General features: G+C 56.7%; 1 protein-coding gene across 14 annotated transcripts in view; it reads right to left on the reverse strand.

The window, feature by feature from the left end:
• Positions 1-7,725: 7,725 nt before the first annotated feature.
• The window catches only part of ABLIM2 (actin binding LIM protein family member 2), a 92,930-nt gene continuing 79,425 nt past the window's right edge, over positions 7,726-21,230 (reverse strand). For all 14 annotated transcript variants that reach the window (XR_014143115.1, XR_014143117.1, XR_014143119.1 and 11 more), the window contains one exon: positions 7,726-9,605. Coding sequence is in view for 1 of the 14 variants with exons in the window: in XM_081812677.1 (XP_081668803.1) it covers positions 9,492-9,605 (114 nt within the window). In the remaining 13 variants the exon portion in view is untranslated. The remainder of the gene's footprint in view (positions 9,606-21,230) is intronic.

Below are 21,230 nucleotides of genomic sequence, written 5' to 3' on the forward strand. Positions count from 1 at the left end.
GCTTGTTGGCTGGCCCTCCCGTCCTTTCCAGCCCCTTCTCCCTGGCCACATCCCATTCTATAAACCTGAATAGTGTCTTGTCTTCCCGGCCTCCCTCAAGCCTGCCTGCGGTGGCCATGTGACTTCGTCCTGGCCAGCGAGACGTAGTGGAAGTTGGCTGAAAGGTTTCTAATAGTGGTGCCCTCGAGCCAATTTGGACCAGACCTTGAGAACTGATTGTGTAAGAATTTTGCAAAGTCACTTCTGAAGCACAGTCATTACTCAAAAATCAAATGATATAAACTTACAATTAAAAGTTATATTAAAAACAAAGATAAATGCTCAAAATTCATTACTTCCTAGTTATTTTACTACAGTGTACAATTACCTCTGCTATCGAGGATTTTACATCCTAATGTAACTGTATGATAGAAATGCCAGATAATGTGCTCCTGGCATCTCTTCCCATAACCACAGCCAGCAACGTCCTGTTGGTAGCTTGAAATTCGATGTGGTAGGAGAATTCATAGCACAGAAATTGGTAACGACTCTAGATCAGGACTTTCTTCCTTGCTCCCATCCCCCAGAAAGCCACGAATTGAAGATTTACCAGCATACCCTTAATTTCCAGGGAAGGTTTTCCTCTTCGGGAAAAGGAATCAGCACAGCTGATGCTGCCTTTTCTCGGCGGCAGAGATCATTACCTTTGGATGCGCATGTGATATCTGGATCCATAGCAGCCACTTTACAACCAGAAGCAAAGTCAGAATCAGAGAGATTCTGGCCCATGCTCCCTTGAGTCACTGAATCAAGACAAGGAATCACCTACCTCCAGATTCCATATTAGGTAGGAAAAAACAAATCCCTAGTTGTGTAAGCCAGTGTTAGTCAATTTTTCTGTTACTTACAGAATTCCTAAGTGACACATAGAGACATTCAACGAATGTCTGTCACATGGAGTAACTCAGCCTGACTCTCTTTCTTCATCCGTGGCCATCCTGTTTGGGCCCCACGTTCACTGACAAAGCCACCAGCCAGTGAACCAGTCCAGGCAGGTTTCACAGCTCTGACTAGTAGAAAGGTTTTTTCCGATATGAACATGAATGTTGGGACCTCTTGGCACCTCAGGAAATGAGCCCAGTCCCTGTTTGCCCCCTAAGTCCTCCTGATGTAAAGAGAGCATTCATTCAGTAGGAAAATAAATCAGAGTTTATTGACCCCAAAGTTAGACCAACACTCTTTGTGGAAATTCCTGACCTGGTTTGATACTGTGAAGGGCTCCTCGGTGGGGCTCGTGACCTGAGACCTCTTCCCAGATTCTTTTAATAACATGTCTCTCAAGGAAAAACATAATTACAAACTATCATATGCCAAGGTAAGCTGCATTTCCATGGCACTTTTGACTCAGTCTTCCTAGATTCTGGGGCCGAGAGGGAGCAAAGACTGTCCATGGCAGCTGGGCCCAGTTTAGGATGGGATGTCAGTTGAGCAGAGCAGTGAAAGCCAACAGGCGGCTGCACCAGCCATCTGTGGTCACGCAACAGGTCACCCCCAAGCCCAGCAGCTTAAAACGACAGACATTTATCATGTCACGGTTTGTGTGGGGCAGCCATCTGGCACGGCTTGCCCGGGTACCTCTGCCTCCAGGTCGCCCACAAGGCTGCCATCCAACTGTTGGCTGGGGCCATGGTCTCACGGGAAGGCTTGGCCGGGGACGTTCTGTCTCCAAGCTCAATCATACGGCTGTTCGCGGGCCCCCCTCAGCTGCTCACTATGTCAACCCCACACAGGGCAACTTATGTGGCAGCTGACTTTTCTCAGAGCAAGGAAGGTGGAAGCCACAAATGTTTTGTACCCAATATCACAGCTGCTGAAAACCAATGATTTAAAAAAAAATTCCTAAAAGCAGCCATAGAGGGGCGCCTGGGTGTCTCAGTCGGTGAAGCGTCTGCCTTCGGCTCAGGTCATGATCCCAGGGTCCTGGGATCGAGTCCTGCATCAGGCTCCCTGCTCAGCGGGGAGTCTGCTTCTCTCTCTCCCCCTGCTCCTTCTCTGTCTCTCTTGCTCACTCTCTCTCTCTCTCAAATAAATAAAATCTTTTTAAGAAAATTTAAAAAATGATTTAAAAAAAAGCAGCTCTATAAAACAAACATCATATTCTGGTGAATAACAATAAGAATTAGAGATGACTTCTTACCAGAAATAAATGAAGTCAAAAGACAACGAAACAGTCTTATAATGTTGAAAGAAAAAGGAAAAAACAAAACACCTGTCGATTCATCTCCTCCAAAACCTACCAGCACTTATGTGCACTGGCCGTGGTCCCCACCCACCGTCGGCCTCCTCCGCCCCACGCAGCTTGGTCCCACCCGACCGCATCTCACCTCACCCTCTGCTCTGTTACTGACCCTCTCTCCTCTCGCCTGCCTCAGCTCGACCACACCCACCTGGCTCCCCTCTCTGTCCTGCTGCCCTCCTTGGTTGCCTCTGTCCTCCCCTCTTCCTCTGCCGGATGCAGGAAGGCCAAGTGTTCAAAAAGCCAGTGTTCCCCTGGGTGCGCTCCACTGGTTCTGCACTGTCCCTAGGGATGGTTCATATTCTGGTGAAACCAGAAACATCCTAGCCGGGGCACCTTCCCTTGGGCTGCACGTGGGCGCCTGATCCATGACACACAGCAGCTCAGACCTGCCTTCCACACCCCAGACCTGCTGTTCCTCTTAGCTTTCGTCACTCCTGAGTGGCTCCAGCATCTGTCCCATTGCCCTGCCAGGGAGCAGGGTCCCACCCTCTTCCCCGTCCCCCACCCCTAGCCGCCAGGTCCTGCTGGCTCTCTTTCTGGAATCCACAGCCTCCACGCCCAGGCTTTGCAGCTGTCCCCAGAATTATGGCAAAAGCATCCCTATCAGTCTCCCTCTCCCAGGCCTCGTCCCTCCAACCCCTCCTCCACGGGAGAGCCCATGGCAAAGAAGGAGGGGCCAACCTCACAATTCCTTTCCTGGAGAAAAGCATATGGGTTGGTCTGGGAAGCCGCTGGAAGGGAAGGTTACAGGCAGCTGTAGGCCATGGGTAGATGGGCTGAGGCAAAGAAACAAACAGAGCTGTCCTGCTCTGAGCAAGAATGGACTGGCAGACGTGTCTGGGAGTACCCAGAGAAGGGGGTGACCCAGTGCCCAGAAGCTGACCTCTTGATTGTAAGCCCACTAAGGGCTGCCCCTTAGGAGAGCCGGGGGTCTGGGAGATGTCATAGCTGGTCAGCACCGAAAGAGATGAAGATACAGATGGAATGGCCTTACCCCCCAAAAGTGATGGGAGATGTCTCCCCACCCCCCACAGTGAGAGGGGCTCTCTTTGGCCTATGGGAGAATATCTGAGCCCAGAAAATGACCATAAACCCCAACCGAAAGGCTGTCCTTTTAGTCACTTCTCTAGGGCAGAAAAAACTCTTGGAGACATTTGAAGGACCACCAAGCGTTTAGTGCAGAGAAGGTAAGAAAGCATTCAGGCAGGTGAGAGGCGCTGCTCGACCTGCAGCCTGGTCTCCAAAGCCTCATAGGACTTGTAGGGAGCATCTTAAGCAGAGGGCCATACTCGGGGGCGGGGGGGCGGTAAAGTGGGTTCCTGGCAGCCCTCGCATGCCTGAGGCCTTGACGTGCTGAGGGCCAGGACTGCAAGCTGGCAGACCATGGGGTCTGTGCATGCTCAGACTTGCTGGGGCCAGGGGGCCTGTCGGGAGCCAGCCTGGAGCTGGTGACCCAGCGCAGCTGGACAAAGACCCCCTTGAGGGAGGGTGGGCCAGATGGAGCCCAAGGCAGAAGGTCAATGGGAGAAGTGATTTCAGACAGGACAGAGGGTGTGGCCGCTCGTCCTGCTGCCAGAGGGTCTCAAGAGAGAGCTGTAGGTCCCCGCAGACCAGCAGCTTCCTGTGGGCACGCCAGAAAAATCCATCCTGAGATGCAGAAAGTGTTTTCCGTAGGCTAGAGAGAGAAAGAGCCTATCCCAACGCTTCTGGGATAGGCAGTGGGGCTTCGACCATGGGGTAGGGCCCCTGCCTTATTACAGGAGCGCGGTGGTGATCACCCACCCACCTTGCATGGCCCCAGATGCTATTGCCAGACAGTTGTGTTTACTCCTGGGCTGGCTGTAAGAACAACACCTTTCTACCCCCTGTAGGTGAGGCTGGGATGGGGGGAGGCAAGACGGGCATCCCCAGAAGTAGACCCAGAAACCAGGACTGAGGACAAGCCATTTAAGTGAGAGGAGATCTCACGAAGCACCGGGACAGAGGGAGGAAGGTCGGGGAAGAAGGGAAGGAACCCAGGGAGGTGTGTCCATGAGCAGGCGGCCGCGGTGGGCAGCGGGGGCTCCATCCCAGTGGGGGCAAGCTCAGAGTTGTCCCGATCAATGAGGGAAGACCTGGGATGCCTTACTGGTTGAGAGCTGCTCCTGAAGCTGCATTAACTCCCTGGCGCTCCGGACCTGCCCCTCACGGAGGCTGAGCGGATCCCACAGCCAGAGACGCAGATGTCTGCATCCAGGTCTACACATTATGTAGGCATGGTGTGTGCCAGGCGGCTCCAGGCAGGGCATGGCAGCATCTCTCCAGCGGAGGGTACAGGTAATTATGAGCTGATGGGGCAAGTGTCCTAAGCCAGGTCCAGCCAGGCTTCTCGGCGTGGAGCACAGAGAAGGGAGCGCGCCCTGCCCCAGCCACGCTGGGCAGCTCCTGGAGGCGGCCGGCAGCTTCCTGTCCTCTGACCTTGGCATGGGCTGTGTCCTCGGCCTGCAACGCTCCTTCCCTCTTTCTCACTCTGACTCCTGCTCACCCTTCTGGACTCAGCCCTAGTGGCACTCGGTGCAGAAAGCCTTCCCAGACACCCCACCTGCTCCCGGCTAGGCTCCTGCCCTCACTCTCATGGAGCTGACTACCTGTGTTGCCATGGCCTGGTCCTTTGACCGTCTTGTATCAGTCAGATGAGCTGTGTAACAAAATACCACAGACTGAGGGCTTCAACAACATTAATTTGCCCTCACAGATCTGGAAGCTGGGAAGTCCGAGATCATCTGCCAGCAAATTTGGTTTCTACTGAGAGCTCTCTTCTTGGCTTGTAGATACCCGCCTTCTCCCTGTGCCCTCACATGGCCTTTTAGGAAACTTTCTTCCTCTTCTTATAAGGCACCAGCCCTATCAGACCAGGGCCCCACCTTTATGACCTCATTTAACCGTAATTACCTCCTTCTAGACCCCATCTCCAAATATAGTCACACGGGGGGTTAGGGTTTCAATGGGTGGATTTGTGAGGAATGCAATTCAGTCCATAGTACATTTCCCCCGTGGGTTTGTGATCAGTTCTTGAGGTCAGGGACAGTGTCTTTTTCATCTGTTTTGTCATGCATGCCCAGCTCAGTAAATATCTGTGGATGAACTAGGCTATCTGGATGGAAAGAAGAGTGCTAACAGTTTGGGAAGGGGGGGGGTCATATCATGGAAGTCTTTGCAGAGAAGATAGTGTCTCTGCTGGGTATTGAGGGATGAATAGGAGTTTGCTAGACGGGGCATTCCAGGCAGAGGAAAGAGCCTTTGCAAAGGGTGGCACTGTGTGTGGGAGGGAAGAGGGAGGGGCTGCTTAAGAAACAAGGGTAATTGGGGAGGAAGAAAGAAGAGTGTGTGGAGGGAGCCGGTGGCCAGGTGATGCTTGTGAAGGAGTCAGGGAACAGCCATGGAGGTCTCCCCCCAGGGAGGTCTCCAGGCAGGGGATGGCATGGGCGAGTGTGTGTTACAGGCAGATCGACAGGATGGACCAGAGGGAATGATGGGGCACATCGTGTCAGAACAGAGAGATGTTTGGGGGGCAGAGTCAGAAAGGGCTATCAGCAGGCAGGGCTGCTGAAGGGAGCTCTCGGGAATGACGTCCAGCTGAGGGATGCTCTTTGGACCTCAGGATTCAGGCAGAAGGAAAGGGAGCCTCTATTATTCATGAAACCTAGTTTGGTAATATCCCAGCAGCCTCTGGAGGCCACCAGGGTGGCACTGATGTCCTTCTTTGTTAAATTTGCAGCAGGTGTGCTGGCTAGGGACGCGCCACCCCCCCAGGAGGGGCTGTGCTGGGTCCCAGAACGCCTAGCACAGGTGGGCTACCTCCCCGACCCCAGGGTTTCTTCCACGGGAAGGTGGGGGTTGGGGAGGGGGGATACAACGGGGATGGAAACTAGCTCTGCAGTGATCCAGCTCTCACTTAGGTAGTAGATGGGTTTCCCCTCTGGAGGGCAGCCTGGGGACTAAGGACCAGGCTGGGGTCAGCACAGCATCCAGACAGGCCCCCGTCTCATTACCAAATATTCCAACCCTGTCCCCAGGTCGCAGAGCACGGCGATAAAACCGTCAGCCCTCTCAGCTTTACAGGTGGTGGACGGAAAGAGTCAATAGAGGCCAGTGTGGGGACGGCAGGTGGGCGCGATGAAGCCCGGCACAGCCGGGGTGCGAATTTCCTACAGAACCGGCGAGGGGCTTGTGTGACATGGGGACTTCTGAAATGAACCCAGAAGGTAGAGAGGGGCCTTGCCTGGGGGGGAGGAGGATGTGTCCGGTGGGTGGTCCTTGGGGGCTGAGCAAAGTGCGCCCATTTCCGACTTGCATAATGGAGGGTGCATAGAGTTGTGACATTTACCAAGATGGGCAGACGGTGTACGTGTGGCCCGGCTTTCGGGGGGGAAACCCTGAAGTTCACAAGCGCCATTACGTTCACTGGGGTGAGACTAGAGAATGCTATAGTCTGAATGTCTGTGTCCCCCAGATTCGTATGTGGAAGCCCTAACCCCCCATGCGATGGGGCCTCGGGGAACTAATGAGGCCACGAAGGTGGGGCCCTCGCGATGGGGCTGTGCCCTTGGTGGGGGGGGAAGAGCGGAGAGAAAGCACCTCTGTCCACCAAGTGAGGACATGGTGAGAGGCAGCCGTCCGCAAGCCAGGAACAAGCTGTCCCTAGAACCCAGTCATGCCCACACCCGGGTCTTGGACTTCCAGACCCCACAACTACGAGAAATCAGTGTTTGTTGTTTAAGCCACCCATTTGATGGGATTTTGTTATCCTAATCTGAGCAGGCTAAAACAGAGATTAGGAAACATTTAATCCCAGAACAGCATGGGTAACTGTGGTGGGGCAGACCAGCCAGGCCCTCCCGCATGGGAGCCCTACCTACATTTTCTTCCCTTCCTGAGCCCTGTGCTCCAGCCATAACCAGCTACGGAAGTTTCCAGAACCTGGGAAGGCTTTATCTGGGGCGCAGTGTGTCTGCTCCTACTGTTCCCTCAGCCTGATGCCCTTCCCTTCATTGGCCCCTGGGAATGCTTCCGCATCTGTCAAGACTTAGGTTGGGCAGCACTGTCTTGGAAAGCCTCCCGTGACCTCTGGGGTGTATCTGGGGTCTCCCCAGAGGGCAGTGGTCAGTCTTGCTGTCTTTGTCTTTTTGCTGGTCGGTCTCCCCAGCCCGACGGGGGCCGGCATTAGCTCCCATGCCCCTCTCTACCACTGGAGTGTGGTGCTGGCTGGGACGTGCCCCTGAATTGCTGCCTCCCGAGAGAGGGGCATCCTATGGCATCCCCATGCAGGTGAGGGTCCCGCCCCTAGCAGCACCCCCCTGCCCTGGGCACCGTCCAGTGCCGCTGCTTTCCGTGGACACTCTCCCCAGGCGCCATCAGCAGAAGGGGGCCCGTGCGCTGAGAAATGACACACGTCGATGAGAAGTGGCTTTCACCTTCACAAGTTAGGATACACCGTCCTTTATTTTTCCAGGCTCCCCTGGGAGCTGACAGGACATTGCTCTAATGAAAAAGCCAGGGGTTTCCAGTTGCTCGGGGCTCAGATTGCTAAAGGGAAGGAAGTGCATTAGGTGCGAGAAACACGCCTCCCTGGCCGAGCCGGGCTGGTCGGAAGCCGGTGCGCAACAGGGTACGTGGTGGGGCTGGAAGGATCTGAGTCACGCTGACTCACAGACGGGACGGCCAGGACACACAGAAAGACACAGCTCCACAGAAGACAGGGGAACAGACTTTGGTGACACCTTCCCAGTGATTCATAAACCTCTCAACCCACATTACAAGCTTCCTGGGACAGGCACCAGCCCTACCCGCACCAGACACGGACACCTTTCAGCAGGGGGCCTGGCCGGCCTTCTGCTGCAGGACCCTGTGCTGACCTTGCAGGCCAGAAGAGGGTGGCGTCTCCCTCCTCCTTCCCCAGTGGCCAGGTGCCTGTCTCAGGACCACACACTCATGCGGAAGGCTTCTGCCCAGGGGGCTACGTTCCACCGTGAGAAAGATGGGCACAGCAAGGGCTACGTTGGGTATTAGGCTGGATGCATGGAAATCCTCTATTCCGGGGCTTTGGCCATCAGAAGAGGATGTTCTCTCTCCAAGATGTGGAGAATAACAGCGAGGCAGACTGTGGTGGCTACACTTCACGCATACTTATAAACAGCATTACGTGGGCGTTACGTGGGCGTTACGTGGGCATTACGTGGGCGAGGGCTGCCCTTAAGGGCACCCGGGTGACAGGTGAAAAAGAAAAAAAAAAAACAAAACAACGGAAAGAAAACCGACAAGGAGCCCTAGGTGTTAGGAACACACCAAGAAGCGAAAACACACAGATCCGAACAGTGGAGAATAAGGCTGGAGGCGCTCCCCTTCCGCGGGACCATAAAATGGAACTCTATATATGTCGTCTTATGTTTAAGTAGGCTATGCTCTTTAATAAAATAAAAACTTCTGTGTTACTTTAAAGATATCATTTAGGCATCTAGGGGATGATTTGGAAGAAAAATGCAGTGCACGGAGGGCCCTGGCCGAAGGTACCCTGTCAGGCTGACGTTTGTCCCTAAAAACAGACTCGTCACAAGCGGATGCAAAAATCATGCACCCCGCGCTTGACTTCATGCAGTCCCGGGTGCTCTGCGGCACTCTCCCTGGCCTGGCCTGTCCGGGTGCAAGGCTGTGCCTCCCCAGGGCTGAGCAAGTTGGGGGGTGAGCAGCCACTGGGAGCCAGGTGCCCACCCACCCATGATTGTGTCAGCATCTGTCATTGACAAACCTCCTCCCATCCCGAGTCCCAGGCACCTCTGTGCCCCCAGGGCCTAGTGCGGGGGGTGGGGAGGTCGGGGCACTGCACAGGGGTCGGGAAGCTGGGCTGCACGTCGCGTAAGTGTTCCTTGATCTCCTGGGACAGCTACTTTGCAGCATCTCCCTGATGCCAAGCAACAGCGGGGAAGGAACAGCGCAAAGCAAGGCTTCTGGGCTCTGAACCAGGGGCAGGAGCGTTGCTGGCGGAAACAGAGGTCGCATCTGCTCTGGGACCTCCTCCTGCCCCCGCCTCCAGCCCAGCCCTCTCCAGGGGCCCACCGCCCGCCCCCCACGGACACAGGGAAGCCAGAGCCAGGTGCAGTAGGAGGGGTTTTCGTGGTTCTCTCCAGGTGTCCCGGGCTCTGCCGCCGGTGCACACGGTCATACAGCCTGGCGGCCGTCAAAACAACAGGGCTTTCTTCTTGAGGTCATTCCTTTTCCAGAGGGCCAGGCGGTCAAACTCTTCCATGCTCATCCCAAACACTTCCTGGAAATCCTCGGGCGACAGGTGCCTCTGCAAACAAACAGGGAAAGCCAGAGAGGAGCAGTTAGCAATGCTGTAACCCGCGCGGCAGGGCCAGCTCCGTGCTGCTGGGTGGTCCAGAGGCGGGCTCGGCGTCCAGGAGGCCGCGGGCTCCCCCTGCGCGCCCTCTGCATCCCTGCTGTTCCCACGCTGCAGCGCACGGCACCGAACAAAGAGACTCGGCTAGGGGCCCGACCGAACAGGACTCAAGCAGGTACGTGCGCCCATGTTCAGGGCAGCATTGTTCCCGGTGGCCAAAACACAGACACAACCCAGCTGCCTAAGCGGGGTCCGTGCACACAGTGGAGTGTCGTCCGGCCACGAGAAGCAGCGAAGCCCTGACGCACACAGTGACTCAGATAAGGCGTGCGACAGGAGGGCCAGTGAAGGAGCCTGGACGCAAAGGGCCCACAGCGTGTGGTTCTGTTTCTGCGAAGCATCCAGAAGAGGCGAGTCCACAGGGACCGAGAACGGAGAACGACTGTCAGAGGCTGGGGACGGACGGGGGTGGGGAATGACTGCTCAACGGGACAGCATTTCCTTTCGGGGGCATGGGAATGTTCCGGAACTCGATCGAGGAGGTGGTTGCACCACGTGGGAATGTGCTGAAGGCCACTGGTTTCTAGACTGTAAAGTGGCTAACAGGGTGAATTTTATGGGAATTTTACAATTAAAGGAAACAATTCTTGCCCCCCTCCCCCAATGTGGTTTCCTTGACTTTAAAACAAAACTACTCATACTAAAACTTGTGATGGTCCGGAGAGAAACAGAGGTGAAGACATTTGGTGAACTATGAAAAGCATAGACACCCGTCATTACTGTTCATGCCTTCACAAAAATCCCCAAATCTGCGTGGCAGGCAGTGGGTTTTGGAGCCCAGTTGTTGGCATGATCTGGAGGAGGGAACACAGGACACCCCTCAGTCTTGTGTGAGTCACCAAAGGCCCTCCTGGTTGAATCTGGGCCCAGAGTACTCAACATGTGCATGCGCATGCGCACCCACGCGTGCACACACACACCCACGGACACACCCACCCACGCGTGCACACACCCACCCACGGGTGCACACACACGGACACACACACACGGACACGGACACACACACCCACGCATGCACACACACACCCACGTGTGCGCACACACACACGCGTGCACACACACACCCACGGACACACCCACCCACGCGTGCACACACCCACCCACGGGTGCACACACACGGACACGGACACACACACCCACGCATGCACACACACACCCACGTGTGCGCGCACACACACGCGTGCACACACACACCCACTTGTGCACACACACGGACACACACGGACACACAGACGCAGACACCCCATCAAGTGAGTCTCTGCCAGGAGGGGGCCGGCCTCCGCTGCTATCCTGAGCTTGCACGCAGGACGAGAACCCGGCACTCGCCAGAAGTGAACCCTCTGCACGGCGTGGATGCGGGTGTGCTGGGGAGTCCACGGCCAGTCCACAGAGACATGGAATTGTCATTGGACAACATCACCCCTTTTCCAGGCACTAAATCACAACTTCCCAATCACTGTGGGGCAATCGAGAGGTGAAGAAGGGAGGGTAAGAGGAAAACTGTTTCCAGTGCTCTCAGCGCTGACTGGCGGCCTGGCCAGGGACATGGGCCCCTGGGGGAGTGGACGGACGTGCAGCGGATCCAGGGACCATCCAGAGCCCGAAGCTGGCGCGGGGGCAGGCGTCCCCCTTCTCCATGCTATCCTCAGTGGACAGTGGTCCTGCAGAGCAGGCAGGGATCCCCACGCTGAGCTGTTTGAGGGGGTAGCCAGGCTGGGGATACGCGGAGGGAGACGAGGCAAGAGGCATGGTGCCCAGCGGTGGCGAGGACGGTGCCGAGGGGTGACTGTGCGCTCAAGCCTGGGAGCCCCCCCAGCCAGGGCAAGGGGGACAGTGGCAGCCGGGAGGACTGCCGGGGGAGCCCAGGGGTACTTGCGGAGCCACAGAGCCCTGTCACTGTGGGTCCCACGCAGCTCACCTGCACCCTCGGGACCAAGATGCCCTGGGAACTTTGTCGGAGAGCTGCATAGAGCCCAGGTCCCGTGGCCACAGAAACGCGCACCCTCAGGACTTGTACCCTGGGGACACACGGTGGCAGGAGAGAGGCAGGCAGACCAGAGGGTGGGGAGAGCTGGTGTGGAGCTTGTCCCCAGTGCCTGAACACAGCCAGGCTGCGAGAGGCGGCTGACGCATCCTTGGGTAGGAGGCCCGACCGGGCCCTCAAAGAGATCCAAGGCTGCTTCCCTCCTTTTTGGCTCCTTGTGGGGGTTACAGAGCTCCACCTGGGGCTGGGATGTGGGGAGCCTGAGGTGGGTGTTCTTAACCCTGATGATGCGGTCCTGCGTCCAGGAGCCCACTGCAGGGCAGGGAAGACAGGGTGGGATTAGGAGAGAGCGGGGAGGATGCTACCTGGGGTCCCAGCTGAGTTCCCAGCCCCACAGGCCTTGGCAATAACCCGGGGCGCTTGTCAGAGCTGACGATCTGGGCCCACGGAAACCTACCACGGTAGGCTTAGTGGCCCAGGCCTCCCACAGCCGGTGATGGTAGCTGGGTTTGTTTGGGAATGCTGGGGTAAGGGGAAGTCCCAGAGGCTAGCAGGGCCCCCATCCTCATCTGCAGAGCGAGAACAGAATTTGGCTGTCTGAGGACTCTGGAGGGCCAGGCAAGGGCCAGATGAGGAATGCCCAGCAGGGTATCTGTTCACCACCCCCTGGCCCCAACCCAGCTCTAGCTGTGTGGTCCTAAGTGTTGGAGCTTGCCCCGCTGAGTCTCCACTACCACCTAGGTGAGGAGGAGCTGAGTTCAAATTGACTTTCAAGATAAACTCGCTCAGGTCATGTGGTAGACTCAGGCGCCCTCCTTCACCCTGTAGCAGGCGGGACACGTGGGGCACAGCTCCCCCCAGTGGCTGGAGCCAGCTTTCTGACCCCGGGCCTACTCCCCAGGCCCTGGCTCCTGAAGGCTCTCCGGGAGGCAGGGCGGCCTGACCCCCAGGTGCCCACCAAGGTCAGGCATGGCCAAGCTCCTTCCTGAGTGAACAGGGAGGAAGCCCAGGGTGTGCCGCCTTTGTAGAGGGGTGGCTTGGCCTCATTCTGGCACAGCCTCACTCCTGGGGTGCCCTGGGCTCCCCAAGATGTGCCCCTGGGGAGGAGGCCATTTCTGCAACATGGCAGGGGCCCTGCATGCTTTGCCGGGGGTCTGCTGACATACGACCCTCCAGGGCAGCATCGTGCAAAGACCTCCAGCCCAGGAGCCAGATGCCCCAGGATTCCGGTCCCGGCTCCATCCCGGTCCAGCTGCACCGCGTGACCTGACCTCAGTTACGATTCTGGGAAATGGGAATAAGCACGGCTGTGCCTTCATCCGCTCTTCCACCCTTGGAACGTCAGTCCCTCCCGCTCACTGCTCAGACCTGGCCGTGGAACTCGGCTCGTCCGGGAAGCCTCTCCTGACTGCACCCTCACCGCAGGCTCCCAGAGCCCCCCGGCCTCTTTCTCACACCACCCCCCGTTTCAAGCTGCCAACACGATGTCACCGAGGGCGGAGTTGGACAGAGAGGCCCAGTAGCACAAGCCCCAGGACGTTTCTCCTTACAGGTGTGGTCGGTGTCAGCAACCTCGAGAGCGCGGAGGGTAGTAACTGTGGTGAAGGAGTTAGGCAGGGCTGACTCTTGAGTAGTTAGTACCTTTGCTTTAACTCTAATTTATGTCACTGCAGGTTTACTCCGTTTTCAGTCATGGCAGGCTGCAACAAGCAGCATGCAGAACTCCTGAAAACCTAACAGTAGGAGCAAGCCCACTGCCGCTGAGGGGCCTGAGGTGTGGTTCCCGAGGTAATGGGCACCCCGGGCAGGGACGGGGACCCCCACGCCTGTGCCCCAGAACCAATGTGGGGCGCTCGCAGGCTGAGCTCTGCACCTGCTCTCCGCCTCTATTCACGGGGCCGGGGGCGGGGGTGGTCCGGGACACAGGACTAAATCTGACCGGGCCGCCCTCACCCCACAGAGATCTCACTCAGAGGGGGAGGCAGCTCAGAAAGCAGTTCGGTCCCTGTGAGGGCTGCGGGACCAGCGACGACCCAGGAGGGCCTTGTCGAGGGGACACTCGTGACCCAGAAGCCTCGCTGCCTTATAAAGCGTTAATGATCTTTCTGCCAGCATCTTGCGGCCAGAAGGGTGTTTTCCAGGGGAAGTGAACCTCTGACTTCAGTCTGTGACCTGGACCCCTCGGTGGAGGCTTCCTGAGCGTGGGACTCATAAGGACTGACCCCCTGCTCGCAGCAGGAGCTCATGGGAGGTGCTGCTCCTAGCCACCGACCCGCACACACCTTCACACAGAGCGGAGGACAGTGAGTGGTCAGTGTGTGAGGCACAGGGCACTCCCACACTCACCTCCTTTCTGCAAGGCGGCAGACCCAGCTGCAGACGGGGGACGCCCCAGTGTAATGCAGCCCGCAAAGGGCACGTCAGAACCCCGAACTCCTCCTGGGGTTCAGCACCACCCCAGGAACCACAGCCTGCTGCATGCACCTGCAGTGCTCCCAGACTCCTGTGCGGCTCAGCCAGGCAGGTGCCCAGAGCTTCCCTTGGAAGAAGGGCCCAACTCGGGCCTGCCGGCCCCAAGGACTGGCCATCCATGCTATCCTTTTGGTGGCAGAAATCCCCAACTTTTTCTGGGTCACGTTGGTGAAGCGGCCCATCCCGGTAGAAAAACACATCACTCATACAGTCTTGGTGTCTAGTGTCAGGGAGCTCCATGGACACTGTGAGGCCCATGTCGGGACCCCAGTTAGGGAGGCAAACCTCACAATTCTCCTGCACCGACTGAGGACCACGGGCCAGGCTGGGGTGAGAGCCTTCACGGCATCTGCCGCCATCCGCACATGCTGGGATTCTCCTCATTTTATGGCCCCAGGAAACCTGGCTCAGAGAGGCCATGGGCCTCGCCCAAGGTCACACATCCAGGAAGCCACAGGGCTGGACCTGGGAGCCTGGAGCCAGGCCCAGGGGCTGGAAAGCACCCCTGGGGCTAGGCAGCCTCTGCCCCAGCAGGGCTGGGCTACCCTGCCGGGACCAGCTTGCCCCTCCTCTGGCCTTCACCCTGCAGGGCACTTCCAGCAGCCCCTCACTTCTCCAAGCTCAGCTGTGCTCCTGGGAGGGGCCTGGCTGACCCTCACCGGCTCCTTCCACCCGGCCCACTAGGCACTGCCGGGCCCTGCACCAGTATGGGCTGCCTGGGTGGGGCTCAGGCCTCAGGTGTGCTCAGCCTGCCTCTCCTGGGCCAGCGAGGGGCCGCTTTTCTCTGGAGGACTGGGCTCCACGGTGTGGTTCTGCTCGCTCACATGGCTTAGCTTGCAAGGATGGGGGGCCTGCTGCAGAGGCGAGTCCCACTGAGTGGGGCCCACATTTTGAAGTTTCAGCCCCTTAGCAGGAGGCCCCTGCTAATGACATCATCGTATCGTGGCCTCGTGGTCTCCGCGACATCACCATCACAATGACATCATCATCATCATAACGTCATTGTCATCACATTACCAGCACAACGACATCATCATCACATCATCGTCATCATGGGATTGTGGTCACTATGACACCACTGTCACAATGACATCATCATCATCATGACATCATTGCCATCATGACATCACCAGCACGACATCATCATAACACCATCGTCATCATAACACCATCGTCATCATGACACCATCGTCAGCACGACATCATCGTCAGCCATGACATCATCATCATGACATCACCATCAGCATGACATCATCATGGCACCATTATCACGACACCATTGTCATGACATCATCATCGACATCGTCATCGTGACATCATCATCATGACATCATTGTCATCACATCACCAGCCCAATGACACCACCGTCACAACATCGTTATGACATCATCAGCAGCATGACATCATCATGACAGCATCATGATGACATCATCGTTGTCGTCATGACACCATCGTCAGCACATCATCATCAGCATGACATCATCATCATGACATCACCACCAGCATGACATCATCATGACACCATTGTTGTGACATCATCATCATGACATTATCACCATCATGACATCACCATCATTACATCGTTGTCGTCGTGACATCACCATCGCATCACCAGCACACCATCGTCACAACAGCATCATCATCATGACATCATCGTTATCATGACATCATCAGCATGACATCATCATCATGAGAGCATCACCATGACATCATCGTCATCACAACACCATCATCATATTACTGTCGTCACGACAATGGCCACCATGGTTTTTGGAGTGTTGGTCTGTGTCTGGGGGTGCTGGCAGCGCTCCACCCACAGTCCCGTGAGCTCTCCCAGAGCCCATGCGGTAGGGAGGGGATGCAGGCTCTGCTAGGCGGAGTGACGTGGCTGTCAGGTGGTTTGAGGCCCTGCATCACCATCATGTGTCCTTGCCCACCTCTCCCACCAACATTGCTCCGTGATGGGTTCTAGAATATGCCAGGTTCTTTGCCACCCTCAAGGCCTGCAATGCTCTTTCCCTCACTTCACACAAAGTCTCCTCTTCATCCTAGGTCCCAGCTCAAATGTCCCCTCCTCCAGGGGGCCTTCCTGGGTTGCCCTAGCCAATCAGGCCCTTGCTGATCTGGTCACTGCTGACCTCATCTGGCTCCCAACTCCATGAGGATGGGCACGGGCCTGCCTGTTCAGCTTGGTCTCCCTCCCTCCCCCAGGGACAATCTCTGTTGGCCACGTGTACCCCTGAATCCAAATCTCTGCTCCCATGTCCCTGTCATACTGCCTCCCCACTTCCTCCCCTCTCCATGTGGTCTGCTTCTACCAGCCTACCCTACTCTCCCCTGTGGTTCCCTCCTCCCTCCCCATCCTCCACCCCTGCAATCCCTGCTACTTGGCCTGGCCTGGGAGGACTGCTCATGCTCGGACCTGGGGGCCCCCGAAGTGCTGGATTCTCGTGCAGCCCCGTCTCTCAGAGGCACCCATGCCCATGCGCTGGGCACACACTCAGCTGCTGCCATCGGTCTATCAGATTCTCACCAGACCAGTTGGATGGGTTTAAACAAAGGAAGTATTCTTAACCACAGGGTCCTTTTTTTTTCCCAGGCACTTTCTGACTTGGGTTCTTACTGTTGGAACAAAGTCAGGTGTGCATTTAGATTCAAGGTCTGGTGGGGGCGGTCCAGAAACCGCAAGACTCCTCTGCAAGGGGACCCTCCCTTCCCACAGACGTGAGCACTTGCAAACCCTGGAGGTGTCGAGTCTGGAGGGCTCTGAGATCCAGGGCTCTCTGTCTTAGAGGGTCTGGGCCCTGCCCCCAGAACCTGAGGGCCTCATGCGTTGGAGGAGCTCTGGCCCTTCCTGCATTTGGCGGTTACCCTCTGAGAGTCTGCTTCCAGGAGTTTCCAGGAGCAGAAGGAGCCCTAACTGTCCCTGGGCAGAAGCAAATATCCGGAGGCCACTCCCTGCACCTCTCTGACACTTAGAAGCAGAATTTCATTCCGGGAAAGCGGCCGGTTTTGCTCTTGAGGCCTCCAGCAGACTGGATGAGGCCCCTCCGTTGTGAGCCTCCCAGACAGTCTCCCTGCACCCACATGGCCAATCTGGGCCTCACAGTTCAGCCTCACTGGTGTTTTGAATTACAAACCTAATCAGGGAGTCCCTCAACTTAAAAACCATTGTCCTTAAGACTAAAATCCGAACTGCTTACCATGGCCCAGGGCCCTGTAAGGCCTGGCCCCATTCTGACCTTCACCCCGCTCAAGTACAGCCACCTTAGCCCCTTAAAGTGCTTCCTCAAATAGCCCTGGCTTCCTCCTGCCCCAGGGCCTTTGCATATGCAGTCTGCTCTTCCTGGAATTCTCTCCCTGTGGGCCTCCCTCACCTTACACACATGCACAGACGTGCACACACACACGTAAACACAACACTTACTACACCCAGTTAACTTTTACCCATTTTTAATGGCCCATGTTCCTCCCCTTTAGAGCCCTTATCTTGGTATATAATTACACACACTCGTTTGGGCTATCAGGTGATTGATTTTGTCTCCCGCATCAGACTGAGCCTGGGAGGGCAGAGCTCATGCCTGTGTTTGCTCATCACGCATCCCGGGACCCCCGCTCAGTGCCTGGCACATACTCAGCAAATGAATGAGAGAGTCAGCTAAGCATTCTGGGAGCAAGGGTGGAGAACGCGACAGAGCAGTCCTCCTTCCAGAGACTGACCCTACAGAGATGAGCTGGGCTCACCAGCTGTCCACCCAAATCCATCCTCTCCTCTTGCTGGCCACACAACACGCCCAGCCTGCCTTGCATGGAGCTTTGACGTGTGACCAAGGTCTAGCCGGCGGGGCGCGAGCAGAGGCCACGACTGCCACTCCACAGCTTGGCCTTTCAGACCCTCCCAAGTGTGGACGTGGGACCATCACACAGCCATTAAAAGGATGAGCAGATCCATATTAACTAGCGTGGAAAATGTTCATGTCAAACTTAAGCGAAAAAAAGTTGATTATCAGGGGTGCCTGTGTGGCTCATTTGGTTAGGCGTCTGCCTTCGGCTCAGGTCATGATCTCTGGGTCCTGGGATCGAGCCCCGCATCGGGCTCCCTGCTCAGGAGGGAGTCTGCTTCTCCCTCTCCCTGTGCTACTCCCCGCCCCCACTCATGCTCTTTCTCTCTCTCTCTCTCAAATAAATAAATGAATAACATCTTTTTTAAAAAGCTGATATCAAACTACATAAACAGTGTGAACCTACACATCAAAAATCAGATTCAGCAATCTTGGGTATTTGTGCAGAAAGAGATTTCCGGAATCATGTCTACCATGGTGCTAACAGAAGTTATGACTTGGTGGGGGAATTCCGTGTGATGTTTGCGTTCTTCTTTGCATTTTTCTGGAGTTCTACAAGAGTTATAAATTGTTTTGATATTAAAAATAAAGCTCTCTCCCTGAAATAAAAATATCAGGGGCCTCCTGTCCTGCTGGGATGTGGCCGGCCCCTCCTAGGCCACTCCTGGCTCACCTCCCAGCTCCGAGCCCCGAAGAATGTGGGGTGTGCCCCACTGCTGGTAACATTCCCAGCTTGCCTCCCGGCTCGGCGGAGATGAGAGGAAAGTGATTACAGAGACGGACCCGTGGGTGTGTTCTTGGAGAATGGATGATTAAACCCATTACCCAATCCTCAGAGTTTGTTCAAAAGGAAGTATTTAGAGGTATTAACCACTATTCATCTTGCATTCGGTATTTAGCAAAAAGAAAAGGGGGTGTCATTTAAAGGGTACCCCAGTCCCAAGAGGGAAACCTGGCCCGGGGTCGTCGCTGTGCCGGAAGCTCCAGGCATCTTGTTCTGGGCTCGGCTCTTGGGATGAGAGCAACCAGCCCACAGGGCTTGGCCCTGTAAGGAACAAAGACACACAGCAAATAGGCGCCCTCCAGGCTGGGGACATGACCGCATGATTAACAAGGACTCCACTCAGCAGGAGCCCAAGAGCACATCCCCTACAGAGAAAGTGGGGATTGTCATACCTGAGCCCCATGAAGAGGCCGCCCAAGACCCTATCTACTCCCCCAGGGCAGGCACCCCCGAAGTGTGAGGCGGCCCTCCTGGTTCCTGGCGTCTGTGTGCACACGTGCTCTCTGGCCACCTCCACGTGCCAGGAGCTGCACCTGGGGATGAGCCCCAGGGGCCCCCTGCCCCCCTAGACTCGCACACCTGCTTCCCAGCTGGCCTCGGCTGCCCCGGCCTCCCCAGACCCCACGGATGACCTGCGCTTATCCCAACAGGTCAGAACTTTTCGAGCATCTTTCCTTTTCTGTGGGGCAAGGTCCAAATGTCCTGCTAAACGGACAGCATCCTGAGCAAGGTGCTCATGTGTCCTCCGCCTTTGTGGTCCTTTGCCGGGCACGATGCCCTCGTGTCCTGGATGATGGCAGGATTTGGCGGGTTCACGGCACTGCCTTCCTGTGGCATTTGTGGGCTCACTGGGCCATGCCGCCCCCTCCCCCCCAGCCACAGCACCCCAGCTCCCTGCAGGTCCCAGGTCCCAGAGCTCCGAGCTGTCCCCTGGCTCTAGGAGTGCCTGTAGCCAAGCCTGGCCAGATGGGCATTGCAGTCCCCCGCCAAGCTGGTTGACTCAGGGCTGATCAGAGGACCTACCCAGAGGTGGAAATAAGGCAGGGCCAGGACTTCTGAGAGAGAGGAAGAGAGAGAGAGACCAGGCACATGGGATCTCTTCTCTGCAGACTCTGAGCCTAGGAGAGGTGAGGTAGAAGTCTGTCTCTCGACGAGGCCGACACACACACAGAGGACGCACAGCCAGGAGACGGTGGGAAGGAAACTGGTCCTGAGGCAGGACCGAGCCACCCCTGTGGGGACCCATCAACCCTATGGCTGGTGATCTCCTTTTTGCTTGAGTCTCACTTTGGGTCAGGCACCCATCACTTGCAACAGAAAGGGTCAACACGGATGTGTCTCCGTGCAAGGCTGTGGCCACACCAGCGTCCCCAAGCCCTTCCCCACCACCACTATCCCCCTGCCGAGGGATGCTGTCCCGGGCCCTAGGTGAGGGGCCCAGTGACCCACGCAGTAGGCAGCTGTATGTTCACCTGAAGGGCGCACGCATCAAGGCCAATTAGTGCAGGGAAGTCGGTGCCCGACCCCCATCACCGAGGGCTCCCTTCTTGCCCAGGCACATCCTGCAGGTCCCCCCGCCGAAGACTTTACTTGCGGGTCCCTTGGCCTGGAAGACCCTTCAATGCTCTCCCTTCTTTGCTGGTGAGAGTCCCATCCCTCCTTCAAAGGCCAGCCCCATGTTTCTTGCTGCGCAGTGGACCAGCCCCCCTCCCTCCACCCCAGTGCACCGCCGGGGCCTCCGTCCATTCCGTCTTAGGCGGCAATCCTGTACAGATGCACCTGGCCTCCCGACTTCTCCTGGCAGCCCTCCCGCGCTGGCTGGGTGCCCCTCGGCTGTGTCCGCGCCCCTACGGCTCCCTCCCAGGTGGGCGGTCGGGCAGCTCCAGCGCTGGCTGGACACACACTCTGCGTCAGATGCTCCCCGCACCTCCCGTGTGCCCAGCCCTGGGGCACGGATGGGGCAGGGCAGCCCTAGGCCTTCAGGAGCCTCCAGATCCCGCAGCACCCCGCAAAACGGTCATTAAAAGGCAGCGAAACATCCGTGACAGGGCTCAGGAGGTGAGATCTAGTGCATGGACATTGATTACTCGGTAGGGCAATTGTGGGGATTAAGTCCTGCACGTCAACCGTGGGGACCGCGGCTCCTAGCGAGCGCTCAGCAAAGTCCTTGCGATCAACAAGTATCATCCAAATACCTACCCTGAGCTGACATCCTGTTGGCCTTTTAAGCCTACACGTGCTCTCCAGAGATGGGTTTATTATTCTCACTGGGTGTAAATGTGGCCAAACGAGAGGCCACGGATCGTGACCAACTTCCTAACACCAGTCCCCAGGGGAAGGACAAGCACCACCGACTTGGCGCTGTCATGAAGCCCTTCCTGGCCAGACACACACAGCAGAGCCCTCTGCGAAGCCACCTGTGTTGGGGGACACTC

The sequence above is a fragment of the Leptonychotes weddellii genome, chromosome 2, assembly GCF_054177405.1.
Source record: "Leptonychotes weddellii isolate Sample4059 chromosome 2, ASM5417740v2, whole genome shotgun sequence".
NCBI classification, from domain to species: domain Eukaryota; kingdom Metazoa; phylum Chordata; class Mammalia; order Carnivora; family Phocidae; genus Leptonychotes; species Leptonychotes weddellii.